Source organism: Carassius auratus, chromosome 27, assembly GCF_003368295.1.
Source record: "Carassius auratus strain Wakin chromosome 27, ASM336829v1, whole genome shotgun sequence".
In the NCBI taxonomy this organism is placed as follows: Eukaryota; Metazoa; Chordata; class Actinopteri; order Cypriniformes; family Cyprinidae; genus Carassius; species Carassius auratus.
In genome coordinates, this window is record NC_039269.1 from 12,039,923 (window position 1) to 12,054,887 (window position 14,965).

Below are 14,965 nucleotides of genomic sequence, written 5' to 3' on the forward strand. Positions count from 1 at the left end.
TGAAAAAAGGTGGGAGTGGCAGAGAGGGGCGTTCGTCCTCTAAAGCGTGAGGGAAAGATCCGATGTGAGAGTTTTTTGCGCGCTTGAGCAGCAGTCTCACCGCCGAAAGAATCACGAGCGGTAGTAGTTGGATAACAAGCCGCCACCGATGCCGCAGTTTCCGTAGCAACTTTACCCTCCCTCCTTCAGGAGCTGCTGAAGCGTGGCGCGTGCGAGGGGCGCGAGCGGCTGCGGCGCGTGCGGCTGAGCGCGGAAAGAGCCGGAAGGCACACAGCAGCGGCGGGCTGCGAGTTGATGGATGGAGAAGTGGCGGCACTGGCTCGAGCAATGCACCGGTGGGAGAGAGCTTCGCTACGAGCTCGAGACGTCCTCGAGACGGCCGTGGCCGCGGCGACAGAGGCCGAGAAAGAGCAGACACGGCTGACAGCGCGGCTGGACGGAGAAATGGAGAAGCTGGAGGGCCAGCTGAAGGAGTGGAGCGAGGGACTGAGCAGCGCCGAGCGGAGGAATAGCGGAGCTGCTGCGGTGGAGGGATGGACGGTCGCCAAGGTAATTGAGAGATGAACAGGGAGTGTATAAGGTAAAATGCTATTTAATTACAGTGTATATTATGTAAGCTCTCACACTTACTGTTTGGAAAGTAATACAGTTTGGTGAATAATTTAATAATATTTTGAAACATCAAACTCATTTACAAGTTTATAGCCAGAAAGTAATATTTAAATAGTAGCCTACAGAGATTCTCTTTTCCCCTTTCCTCTCTTGTTTTTGTTTTCTTTCTGTAGTAATATGTTTTCCTGCTGCTGAGGTTGTTTATACTTAGGCCAACATTACATCTGTTTCTTGCTGCTCAGTTAATTGAAAAAGGATTGCAGATTTTTCTTCCTTCTCGTCTTCATTTTTCCCTCAAGTCCCTCAATGTTTCCTTTTTTTCTTGTATAAGTTACTTTCTCTCATCCCGTGTGTCCGGTGTCCAGACTTGTTTGTGTTACACGCTCGTTTGCTCGGCTCAAGCTCCTCAACATCTGACAGCTGACTCTCGACGGGAGAGAGAGAGAGGAAGGAGGGAGGACGGAGGAGAGAATGTAAAATGGAGGGAGAGAGAAAGAGTGTGAACAAAAATGAGAGAACATGTCAAAGGCGAGGAAGAGTGAATGAGAGCCACCGAAGTGTGTGAAAGAGAGGGAGAACCGCAGCATGTGAAGTGGAAGGCGGGAGAAGTGAGAGAAGGAAGAGGAGGAGAGAGATTGAGGGAGGAAGTGTTCTATAGGGGGAAGTCAGGGAAGCATTTTCCTCTTGTTTTTAAAGAGAGGGTCGGGGGAGGGTGGAATAACAGAGATAGAGAGAGAGAGAGAGAGAGAGAGGCACCACTATGGGCTCTGTATAATCTAGGCATGTTCAGAGAAGTGGGAAGGCTTCCTGGAGTCGCAGAAGAACAGAAAGATTTTGTAAAAAGCCCTGCTCTTGGAGCTGAATAGAGCTGTGTGTTAATGCTTTATTGTGTATGTGTGCACAGCTGTACATGAAGAAGCATCAAGCCGATAAATGAGGTTTTAAGTGTTATTGACACTCACCCCTGCTGTGTGTGTGTTTGTCAGGGTGTTCTGGAGGGGCTTCAGACAGCTGAAGTTATGGAGGAAAAGCTGAAGGCGCAGCTCAATGAGCTGTGTGGGTTTTCCAGTGATCTGGGTCCACAGTCGGACAGAGTCAGCGCTCTTATTAAGCTACACAACAGGTGAGTGTGCTGCAGACATAAACGCATATGCATGAGGTTAAAAGTTTTTGAAGTCAAATGGTCACCACCTAGTTTTGTTTAGCGGGCAGTTCCTTGAAAGTTTGTTTAGCCTTGGTAGACAAATAGAAGATGGATGTTTCTTACAGAGCTTCCCAGAAATGTCTCTACTGCTTACGGCTATAATAAGCAAATCATTTATAATGTACATCTAAAATAATGTATTTTAATATTGAATATGATTTAATATTTATTTCATTTAATAATTCATAAAAAATACATTGGTTGGTTTTTTAGTTCTGATAATAAACAAGTGAAAAGAGTAAATAATTTTAAGTTATACATTATAAATTATATGTACAGCAGTAAATGAATAGAATAAATAAATTACAAATAAATAAATTTGAGGGCTACATTTGGTGAAATTGTTAAGATATTTATTCAGCAATTTTATTTGCAGTGTTTATTGACCTTAAAGTTTTAGAACCTTGTAAAAACTGTTTACTGGCAAAACATATTTAAAATAATAATAAGAATAATATTGAAGCAAAGATAATGTTATAAACTAATAGAGAAATGAATAAAAAAGAGTAAATAAAAATATGAATTAATTTATTTCTAAATAAATATTTCATTGTTGGTTTTGTAGGTTAAAATACACATGCTCTATTTAATTAACAGAATACATTTACACATAAAAATGTAATGCACTGAGGTGAAGGAAGGGTTGTGATATACTGCACCTCATAGCGCTGCATCTAAAGTGAGTGTTTCAGCTGAGAGCACCTGTCATGACAGCAGGTTTTACCTCGTTAGCATACTTTTCAGGTATAGCAGCAAAAAACATGCTTATCTACCCTCCACTGTCCACTTTAACCTCATCTGCATTTGTGTATGTGAGTGTGTACAGTATCTGTGTGCAGACATGCTAGTGTATTTCTGTGTGTGCAGGTTCTGCTGCGTTTGACACTTTCTGATACCCAAACTCTCCCTCTGAGAGAGCCTGTCATTGAAACAGATGTCTGTGCTCACCTTGTGCTATCAGCTCCCCCTACACTCACACATTTTAACCCCCATCCCCCCTTTTCACCCTTTCCTTTTCAAATACTGCTCTGTGCATCTTCCTCATTAGCCTAAGCCTACGAGCCTCCCGGGAATGTCAGAATACAGAGAAACTGCTGGAACAACGCTTCCGTTCTTCTCTGCATGATTTTCGGCAGTGGATGGTCAATGCCAACATCTCTACCGCTAAATGCTTTGACTCCCCTCATAGCATCTGGGATGCCTACATTTCTCTCCAGCAGATCCAGGTGAGTGCAATGGTTGTGGACAGTACTCTGTCCAGGAGGGCGACTGGGCAAAAATCAAGAGTCTTGGAACATAGCCATAGCCAGGCCACATCAGGTTGGCATGGAAAAGGTAGCCAGAATTTGATAAAATGATAGCCCATTCTCAGATCCCATGGGCCAGTTTATGAGGCCACCATTCAGCCAAGGATGTGTCAGACGGGTCTATTTATGACTTCAATTAGCACAGTAAAAAACCTGTGAGAGCACAGGAAAAATGCACAGTAATGATGTATAGCTCGATGAAAGAGACATAGAATAGACCTGGACAGAAATCACCTGAGAGTTATCTAAAATATTTCAAAAAAGAAAAGCAATAATGCAAATAATAAAATGCAAATGCTAATCATCGATTAAATAAGTAAAATGTTAATTCATATTTCTATGTTACTGTTTTATTTTGTTTTAATTTACATCTTACATTTTGTGTATATATTTATATATTTCAAATCCTAAAACTTTATTTTGAGCAGTTACAGATTAAACAGAAATGTATTTAAGTTTTATTATTTTATAAAAAGCAATTACCTTTTTTAGAAAATAAAAAATACATTCATTATGTATGTAGAGACATTCATTATTCAGCCTTAAAAAGAAAGGATTAAACACTTACTGTCTCTTTTGTTATGGACATAAAAGACTTAACAGTCAATCAGTATTTTGCTACAAATGTCACAGCTAGCTAGTCATATTAGGAAGATGCCAACATGCACAGGTTATATGTCCTCACCAACCAAGACTACATTTAATAAACTTACCCTTTGCAATGAGGGTAAACATGATTTGTTTTGACCACGGTCTGTGACTTATGTGGAAAATGTTAAGCTGCTGAAACAATGAAACAACTGAAATTCAATTTTGTACTCTAATTTTGGCACTGTATTAGGTCACCACTTGCCATCCAAAGAAAAATCTTGGTCCTGAAGCAAAATCAGTTCAAGCTGCTTTTAGCATTTGACTCCATACATAAATTTATTCCACAGATTGCTGCAGATATTTTCCCCACAATCAACAGAGAAAAAAAAGCTCAGGTCAGAACAGATTCCTTGTGTGGGTCTATATGTAGCATAGCTCATGTGCAATAAAAAGGGATAGATATGAAGAAAGAAGCAGAATAAGGTTACTCAGAATTGTTACTTCTAATTTTCTATTTACCATCAAATACATTTCAAATTTGGAACAATGTTTTCTCATGGCTTACTTTCCTGAACCACCAACACAGTGTCAGACATGCTTTGGGTCATACATAATTGCATATGTATCATTTGAGTGGAGAAAGACAGAAAAAGATTGGACGTGCAAGCCTCACAGATGGTGGGAGATCCCAGCTGGGTGCCTGTCAATGTCTGGACGTGACTCATTGAACTTGCTGCCCACTGCTCTGTGATAGTCTACTTGTGTCTGTGTGGCTGACATCTTGCTCATTCTGCATCACAGGACTTCAAAAGTGACAAGGAGCAGGGCCAGACCAGACTGAACACTGTCCTGACCTGTGGAGAGCAGCTTAGTAGCGTGGTGCCTGCCGAAAGAGTGGAGGCGATCAGGACCAAAGAAAATGCAGCCAAAGATGACTGGAAGAGCCTGATGGACAGCTTAGAGAGAAGAGAGACGGCCTTACAGGTAGAGCTGTGTAGAGATGAATACATTCATATTTTGTATACCCTGCTCATTTTATTTGTATTATTATTATTATTATTATTATTATTTTATTAGGAAAGAGTGTTTTTATATAAAAAAACAAATACAGCTTTAGTTACATGTTAAACCTTTATGAATATGTACTTTCAGGTCTTGCAGTCTCAGATGCAGGACTTTGAGGCAAGTGTGGAGCCACTTCAAGACTGGCTGAACAGGACTGAGATCAGTGTGCAAGAGAGCAGCGCTCGCCTCCACGACCTGCCGGCCAAGAGACTAGAGCTCTCCAAACTTCAGGTGAGCCCGGATAGTCTTAATGGCTTATTTATACTTATTCAGAAGAGCTTGGATCAACCAGAGTGAAATTATTCACTACTATTAAGATTTCAGTCCTCACTATACCTTGAATGTCAGTGTGGTGTAATTCATTAATCGGAAGAACATTTGATTTGTGATCAATAGATTATGCATTAAACATTAGGAGAGTATTAAAAATACATTTCTTTTTTTCATGTCTTTTAAACATAATCTAGCTGTTTGAATGTAATTAAATGAAATCAACTAACTGTGGCAGTGGACTTTGCAGAACTTAAGGTCAATTAAATGAGTTGTCGGAAGTAGGATCTGCTGGAGATTATTATAGTCAAGCTTCCTGCCACAATTGAGGATTAAGCTGAGTCTCCAAATGTACTTGAAGAACAAAACCCCAATATACAATCTGACAATAATATGAATGTAGAATAGAGGTTGGAAAGATAAACATTTCTATTTTTGCCTTATCGCAAGATCTTTCATCTCTATTTTTGTATTGCTTTGTTGCTTGCTGGACCCTTTTGTCTGCTCTGTTGGCAATTGCATTTCCCACAGTGTATCTGTACAGTGTAGAAGTCCTCTGAGTGATTATCCATCCCCTTCTATCTCCCCTTCCCCTGCTTTTACCCACTTTCCCTCTTAATCCCTTTATCCCCAGAGTGCACCCAACATGATAGACTCCATTATCATGAACTGTGTCTGACTAACTGACAATTTCACAGTCTGCTCTTTTTCCATCTTGAGAAAAGATGCAAGAAATTTGCTTGTGGTGTTCTTTTGTGCCCTGATGTATTAAGTCTGTTTAGTTAAAGTTTTTTTTAATGTCATCTCAGTGGATGTGCCCAAAATCTCACCTAGTGTGGTTTTTCTTGGCATGAACATTCGTCTTTATTCTTTTGTGACCCCTGCTTGCCTCGTGACCCCTGATTGCACACCCTCAGACATTGCTAGAGGAGATGCGCTCCAGAGAATCTGAACTGACAGAGCTGAGAGGGCGAGCACATGGCCTCTGGGAGGGTCAGGGTGCTGGGAAGAGCTTTGTGCATCGGGTCTGCCAGCTAGCTGCATGCTACTTGGCCCTGAGCAACCTGATTAAGGTAACCTCCTCTACCTATCTGTTTACCTCATCATTCCTGTGTTTGCTATTTCCTCGTTACCACTGATTGTGATATAGGAGATGAGCTCATTATTATTGACATTTTTAGATCTACAGTATTAGGAGATTTACTATAAGCTTTACATTTTTAATAACTCTGAGTAACAGGTTTGTTCTGAATCTGTTCAGTTTTTGTTTGTCTACACTACCATTTAAAAGTTTGTGGTCAGTATGATTTTTATTAATTTTTTAAAATAAGTTAATACTTGTATTCAGCAAGGAGTTAAGTGATTTATATTGTTAAAAAATATTATTTATAAATAAATGCTGTTCTTTTAAACATTGAATTCATCATAGACTCCTGGTTTCCACAAAAATATTAAGCAGCATATCTTTATTTTCAATTGTATTAATATAGAAAGCAGTAATTTCAAATTATATAATAATAATTATATTTCACAATATTAGACTACTGTTTTTACTCGATTTTGATCAAATTAATGCAGCATTGGTGAGCATTTTCTTTGAAAATCTTTTTTTTTTAAACTTAAACAAATCTTACCAGCCCCAAACTTTTGAAAGGTAGTTTACTTTATGAAAAAAAGCTAATTCTATATAAATTTACTTAGGGATCCATCGATATTACATTTTAGACTAAAACCGATAATCATTTTCATGTTCTGGCCAAATAACCAATAAATGTCTTATATTATAACACTATATTATTTTATTAAAATATATCAAAATAAAACACTAAAAACTTTTGCTACAAGTGCATTTAGGCACAGCAACATTGTAATATACAGTGTGAAAAACAATTTTTATTTTGATGTGCTAAATATTGCTAAAGATACATTTAACAGTGTTATTAAATTGTTAGTGTTATGGAAAATTAATAACATGTAATAATATTAACAAAAAATAATAATTGTAATTTAAAAAGTGTACGTTAGATCAAGGAAAAAGGTAAACTAAATGTAAAATAAGAAAATATAGACAATTAAATTGCAATAAACCTTAAAATCTCTGATATCAGCTGATAACCAATATCAATAATATTCATCCTTAAAGACATCTGTTTAAATAAAAAAAACTTTAATTTGTCCAGTCTTTTAATCGAGTCTTGACTTCTCTCACCCACCTTCTGCAGGAGAAAGTGTCAAGAGTAGAACGAGTGGTGGGGGAGCATCAGCTTTTTTCACAGGGCCTTCAGGAACTTCAGAACTGGGTTTCGGAGTCCCAACAGGTCCTCAAGACCTGCAGATGCCCCACATCTGACAAGAGTGTGCTTATCACCAGAATGGGCCAGCTCGAGGTACACTGTCATTTAATATATACACATTTTACCATTACACAGGTGTTGCTAAATCCTAAGCACAACCTTCTAGGGATTTGGCTCTCATAAATTAGTTTGTAAGTTTAATTTGTACATGTTGGGTGTATAACCGGGTTTCTGATTGATTACAGACTTTACTGGCGGCTTGTCAGGGGAGAGAAATCCAACAGAAGATGCTCATCACCAGAGGAGAGTCTGTCCAGAGGAACACCTCGGCTGAGGGTGTACCAGTGGTTCGCAAGCAGATCCAGGACCTCAAAGACTCCTGGGAATCACTCTTGTCAACATCCATACAGTGCAAGAGGTCAGAGATCTCTCTGTCCCTCAGTCTGGGTTTATTTATCCTCTCTTTGTTAGTGCTTTTGTCTGTGTGCTCATCAGGCATCTGTGTGGAATTAGTAGATGTCTTGTTCATGTGTTGCATTTACAGCCAGCTGGAAGGTGCCTTGTCACACTGGACAAGTTACCAGGAAGATGTCAGTCAGTTTGAGTGCTGGATGGAGCAAGTAGAAGAGAGCCTCGGAAACTCAGACAAACACTACGCTGAAATGAGGGACAAGACAGCCAATCTAGGCCGTGCCAAAGTAATTCATGCTTTTCATATGCATAACATAATAACATAACATAATAACAGATAACAGTTGTTTATTTTTACAGTTCTATTAGAAGTTGAAACCTTAATGTTTTATATACGTGAATTGCTATGCTCTGTACAGCTCCTCTATGAGGAAGTTCTTAGCCACTCTAGCCCTTTAGAGACCATTGCGACCAAAGGTTTCAACATGACTGAACATACGGCCACCCAACGGGAGATCCAGAAACTCAGTGAGAGATATACAGCCATTACAGATAAGGCCAAGGTAAGCCAATGATGTCAAACTGTAGGCTGCAGACCAGTGCTTACAGTAGTTTTGGGTGGTCAAGAAGAATTATTCAGCACAAACTAATATGATGAATCATATACCAAGTCCGGTGGTCACAGAGTCCTATTCACAGGGGAATTGATTGGATTACATAAATCTTTCAAGACAGACCTACGATGAGCTTTGAAGCTGCTGAGCAATGAGGTTTTTGAGGAAGCTGTAAATCCGTATGATTTTCACTTCATTTTTTAAAAATAATACATTTAATAACCAATTTCCCAGTGAAGAGAGACACCACCTATTACCCTGAAAAGATCATTCGGCAATCAGAGAATTTTCTATTACCATGGAAACAGAATTTGCGGCCAAAGAGCTCAGCAGTGACCTCTCAGCACTGAACATGAACTATTTATCTATCTATATATTAGATCCAGGTGGTTTGTGGCTCAGATTTTATTTTGTTATCTCAGTGGAGGAAAATAATGGGGAAAATACTTCTGCAACCAAGCAGCTAAAAAAATGTTGCGCTCTGCGTTTAATCTATTTCCACTTATCGTAGAATAAATTTGAAGTGATATTCTCTGCTGGTTTTTCAGGCTGCTGTCAGTAAGGCAGAAGAATTGGTTCTGCTCCATCAAGAATACCAGCGAGGGCTGCACATGTTTGAAGACTGGCTGGAGCAGGAGCAGAACAGTTTGGCCCTCCTCACACCTCTGGATGAAGATGTAAATGCTCTGGAGAACACGTTAAAAGAACTACAGGTTAATATGATATGATCTTTTTTAGGGCTTTAATGTTATAGGCAAGACATATTCTGCACTACATAATCTTGTACTCTTTCTGTCTAATATTGTTTCTAGATGCTCCAGTCACATTGCCCTGAGGGACATAACTTGCTCCGCTCAGTTCTTGCCAGTCGAGAAAGAGTAATTCCATGGGGTTCCCCTCAAATTGAGGATCGGGTTCTGGAAACAGCACAGACAGAGTGGCAGGGTTACCAAGACCAGCTCGGCGAGACCAAAGTCCAGGTAGAGCAGGTCCTTGAAAGGGTTCAGGAACTAGAAGGTTTATTCCAAAGCTTAGACCAGTGGCTGGTTGACATGGAGCTCAAAGTTAAAGTGAGAAGCCATCGTTGCTCAGATGTCACTGCGAAGGAGGCACAGCTACAACACCTGAAGGTACAATGCATTATACTTATGCTTGATGATTTCAGAAATACAGTACTCTCGTTTCATGTAGATAAATGTTGACCTTTTCCTGTCATTCCTTTATATCAGCGGTGGCAGCTTGAGGCTGCCCAGCATCAGGCTGAAGTGGAAGGCCTTAGTACTCTTGCACAGCATGACATAGAAGATGCTCATGTCCGTGGTCGGATCAGTACCAGGGTTACCCAGCTCAGTGCCCGCTACCATGCCTTGCTCCTACAGATACAGGCAAGTTCAGCCTTGTACATTAGCAATTCTTATGCATTAGATTATTTCAGGAAATTATACAGCATCATTCAGTAAGCTGTCACTGTCCTTTTATTTATTTTTTCACAAATAATATGCATAGAATAATCATTTTCTAAATGTAATAATTTTCCATAACTGTTTTTATCTGTTCGCATTTGAATTGTCCTGTTAATTATAGAAACATATGACATTCATTTTCATATTGCAGGTTCTTGGATTTTTCTTATTATTCTGCAGCTGCTCCTGCAATGTGAAAAATACAACAGACGCTGTGGTTTTACAATATCCCACTAATTATTCCTCTGGTTTATGCTTGGGATCTCTCAGTTTTCTCCCCAAATCCTCGCTCAATCTCTTTCCCAGTGTTATTGTTAACTACAACCAAATTGAAATCAAACGCAAATAAAATAATATTTTAATTTCTAATTCTAAATATTTAATTTATATAAAATAAATTAAAAACATGTTCCTGTAGAACATTGCATTAGCAAGCGCAAGGTTAGGGGTTCGAATCCCGGGGGAACAAATGATAGTAGAAAATTGTTATCCTGAATGCAATGTAAGTCACTTTGGATAAAAGCGTCTGCTAAATGCATACATTTAGTTTAATTTAATTTAATTTTAAAACTAAATAGAAATATTATATATAAAAACCATAATAAAAATGCTAATAACAAAATTACTAAAGCTTAAAAGTAAAACTGAAAATAGCTAAACCAAAATATTGCTAAATACTATAAATATGTATAAATAATTATAATAATAAAAAAGCACTCTACCTTTTCTTCCCTTATAATTCCTATAGTAATTCCTATTCCTATGTTTCTGAAGTACAGAAATGCAATAGACCAGTTTTGCAGTCATTATTATTTCTCATTATTATTAAATTGTCTAAATTAAACCTTTTTTTTTGAGTTTAATGAAATTTTAATTTCTACTTTAATTTATAATAATTTTTACTTTAATAGAACCTTGTGTCATTGACTCACCTCTCACTTTGCTGCCAAAGCACACTGATGAGTCTAATTTCTCAGCCATCTAAACATTGGAAGTTATCCAACCTGCTAAACCAGCTCCTGTGACCCACTGTGATAACAAAAAAAAACCCTACACACTTGAAAAATCAATGTCTCGCCACATAGAGACCTTAGCTTGTAATTAAACACTATAGGATTCAATCTTGCCCATCAATCGGTGCTGCTGCTTTTGTGGCAGCAGCAGAATTGTTTTTAACACTTGCTGTAACAGCTCTCATTTCTGCCCACTTCTCTCTAACATGCACACACCCTGACTGCGACACAGAATAGAGCGTGTAATTATTCTGTGAGAAACAACAGGCCGCCATGTACTGCAGTCAAGAGCTATTACGTCTCAGCAGATAGGTGTTCACGCGGTGCGGCACAGCTCAAACGCGTTAATTGGTGCCACGTGCATGAGGGATTTGCATGTCAAGTGAAGAAGGTGGCAAAATAGCTTAGCCTCAAAACTCCAGTGGTGAACCCTAGTGAGTGTGTGGCATTGGATCCATTTAAACACTTCATGCTGATGAGACAGAATTCCAAGCGACCTTGACAATAAGCCTTATGATTTATTCTTCCATCATCCAGGACACCCTCAAACAGCTCCAGGTAGAAATGCAGAAAATCTCAGAGGCTCAAAATGCTCTCAGGACCTTCTCTGATTGGTTGAGCACAGCGAAGAAGAATTTCAAAATCGTTACTGAAAGGACAGAGGCTCTCGATCACATTACAATGGAAAAGAAGATGAAGAGGCTAGAGGTATGGCCCAGTGAAAACACAAATGTTGCTGTACATGCAAAAGAGAATATACTGTAGATAAACACTTCTACAGGGTTTTATTTTTTCCTTTTAGAGTTGAAGGATCAGATGAACCGATGAAACTGTCACCCCTTTTTATCTTGAGGTTTAACAGCTATTGATCTGGCCTGATAAAATCACACTCACACACCACAGACTAAGACTTTCAGCGGGCATGGCACAGTTTTGCGCTCATATTTAAGATCGTAAGAGCCAGAGTGTCTTTGTGTGTGCACATGTACGAGTCTCTTTGTCTTCTTAAGGATATGATCAATATGTCTGCTACACAAAGCAAAAGAAAGCTTTTGCACGATTGCACTCTACGTGCACACAGCCACTTCACACACTCCCCCACTGTGATAGCTAAGATGAAGGAACGGTCTGTCTGTGGATCCTGCTGGCACAGACTGTCTAATTGATACAATGCCCTTGCAGCTTCAACATCACATAACACTCTTTTCCTATATACATATACCACTCATTTGGTGCATATAATTCTTGTGAAGCTCAATAGTGCCAAACAGATCACATAGAGATCTGTACACCCACTCTATTAAGCGGTAATGTTAGGGCTATAGATGCATGTATTTTTTAATTAATAAACAGCCGATTAAGTATACATTTCTATCGCAAGATCATATTTCTTTGCCCAGTTATCGTTGGATCCTACACCTCTTCGCATCACTTACTTCTCATTTCCTTATTTGTGTGTCGAGATGATAATTAAAACACTGGGGCTGCTTTCTCTGTCAGTACCGCAGCAGTAGCTCTAGATCCAGCTGTCCAGCTCTCATGTACTGCTCTTTGTAGAGACAAGAGGTAGATGTCCTATAGAGAAGCTTCCTGCTTAAAGGTAAAGGAGTAGGAGGGGCCGAGTTCATCTGTTGCTGGGGAAACACTGCTGCTGCATCCCCATTTAAGGCTTGGGAAATTGGGTCTTCCTCTCGTATCTCTGACTCGGGCCTCACCGGGTCTCCACACACAGGTGTCAGGAGCCCAGCAGGCTTCAAAAAGTACCCATCAGAAAAGTCCACTTCAGAGGAGCGCTCTCAAAACCTGAAACTCCACATAAATGGAGAGGATCAGAAGCTGTCAGAAACAGAGAATTTTGTACTTGTCTTGGTTGCACACTGGGGAAGGCATAAATATCTTTCCTGTGGCTCATTCAGTTATTGATTACCTTTTGTTTGTTGTTTAAAAGATTCTCTCACCCTGCAGTCTCTACAGGGGGACATGGATGAAGGTCACAGCCTGTTTAAAACACTTCGAGAAAATGCAGAGCAGACCGTTTGCTTCTTGGATGACCCTGGAGCATCCAGACTAGAGAAGGAAGTGCGAACAGGTCGATCACAGCTCGAAGAGCTTATTCTGGGGCTACGGGAAGAACATGCAACCCTGGAAAGGAGCATTGTGCTCTATAAAGATTTCCAAAAGCGCTACAAGTGCCAAATGCAGTGGCTTGGGGAGACTCGAGCCCTTCTCAGTTCCACTGTTGAACCCAAAGTAGAACTTTATCAGAGGAAAGCTCAGCTGAACAAGTACAAGGTTGGTGATTTTGTGATTTTAATATAATATATATATATATATATATATATATATATATATATATATATATATATATATATATATATATATATATATATATATATATATATATATATAAATTATTTTTTTCTTTGTTTATATTAAGTCCCTTTTGCTCATGAAGGCTGCAAAATACAGAGAACAGTGATACTGTGAAATGTTATTTCAATTTAAAATAACTGTTTGGTATTATAATAATCTGCTTTAAATACTTTGGCAAATTTGAATTTTCAGCAGCTTGATCCTTAATGATCAAAAATCACTCTAATATGCTAATTTGGTGCTCAAGTGACATTTCTTATTGTTTTCAATGTTGAAAACAATTGCATTCTTTAATATATCTAATGAACAATTGATAATGACTGTGGAACACACTACACTATTTATATTTATATACACATACACTTATTTATCTAACTCACATACTTAGTGTACACTTACATTTTGCACATAATATACCTGTACATACATAACTGCATTTTGTAATATACCTGCCATACAATTGTCAATTTATATATTGTCATTCCTGTCCTACTTATTTGTGTTTTTTATTCTTTTATTGTGTGTTTTTGTTCTGTCGCTGTCATTCTGTTGCACTGCGGAGTGTTCCTTGGATTTGTAAACATACCTGGGATTAAAGCTTATTCTGATTCTGATATGTTTGTGGAAATCATGAAATATTTACTTTCTGGTTTCTTTGATGAATTTAAAGTTATTAAAAAGAACAACATTTATTAGAAATAGAAGTCTTTTAAACTTTTTGATCTATTGTATCCTTGCTGAATAATCTGTTTATGTCTCTATAATGGTTTTCACTGTTCTGTTGTGTCCAGGCTGTAGAGCAGATGTTGCGATCACGTGATCCTGCCGTGAGCTCGGTGCTAGAGAAAGGAGAAACTCTGGTGACCCTCCTCCACTCCCCTTCCATCACAGACAACATGATCAGACTACAGGGAGACTACCAGGAGCTGTGTGGCTCAGCAAGGGTGAGTTCAAAAAGATTAAAGTGCTTGCAGATTTCATTATCATTTCTGTAATTTAAATATATTTCCTTAGACCCAAATCCACAGATTGGAGGCCCAGGTGAAGAAACAGGAAGCTTATGATAAAGATGTACAGGAAATTGAACGTTGGTTGTTGCAGATGTCCAGCAGGATGGTGACTCCTGACCCATCATCAGACGGTGGCCTGGAAGCTGCCACTCAGCAGCTAGCCAGACATAAGGTGACAAATCACAAAGCTTCACAGAAGAGCAGGACCCTATAAATAAACAAACACACATCTGCATTTTGATTACTCACATAACAAATGTTGTCATATCAGTTTGTGTTAATTATGTTTTTTACAAGAATATTTAAAGCTATTGCTAGGAGAACCTTTTGTGTTAAATTGATTTGCACATATTGTCTCATCTCAGACTATAATGGAGGAGATAGCAGGCTTTGAGGTGCATTTGGATACACTAAAGGAAAAGGGAGAGGAGTTGTTGTCCGGCTGCAGTGAACGCCTCCAGGCTCGGCTTCGCCAGCAAATTCAGAACCACCATCAGGGAGCAAGAGACAGCTACTCTGCCATCTGCAGCACTGCCCAGCGTGTGAGTTTACTTGCCAACACACAAGCATAAGACCAGCATTGGGCCGATGTTTGCTGTGCATATAGACCTACAATAGTATATAAAGACCCACAATTAATATAGGCAGGAGTGTGATCAACAATGGACACAATGGTGCATCCATTATTTTGCCTGTAATTAATGCAAACAAAAAATAGTTGTTTAAATGCAGTCAGTT

The 14,965-nt window shown here is 38.9% G+C and overlaps 1 protein-coding gene across 1 annotated transcript in view; it reads left to right on the plus strand.

Moving 5' to 3' along the window:
- Positions 1-155: 155 nt before the first annotated feature.
- The window catches only part of LOC113045513 (nesprin-1-like), a 64,260-nt gene continuing 49,450 nt past the window's right edge, over positions 156-14,965 (plus strand). The window contains 18 exon segments of the mRNA XM_026205920.1: positions 156-549; positions 1,599-1,735; positions 2,865-3,042; positions 4,516-4,698; positions 4,867-5,010; positions 5,967-6,122; positions 7,272-7,436; positions 7,589-7,761; positions 7,888-8,041; positions 8,174-8,317; positions 8,917-9,081; positions 9,181-9,498; positions 9,598-9,753; positions 11,382-11,552; positions 12,810-13,136; positions 14,009-14,161; positions 14,232-14,399; positions 14,593-14,769. Coding sequence (XP_026061705.1) covers positions 295-549; positions 1,599-1,735; positions 2,865-3,042; positions 4,516-4,698; positions 4,867-5,010; positions 5,967-6,122; positions 7,272-7,436; positions 7,589-7,761; positions 7,888-8,041; positions 8,174-8,317; positions 8,917-9,081; positions 9,181-9,498; positions 9,598-9,753; positions 11,382-11,552; positions 12,810-13,136; positions 14,009-14,161; positions 14,232-14,399; positions 14,593-14,769 — 3,324 coding nt within the window. The 5' untranslated portion in view covers positions 156-294.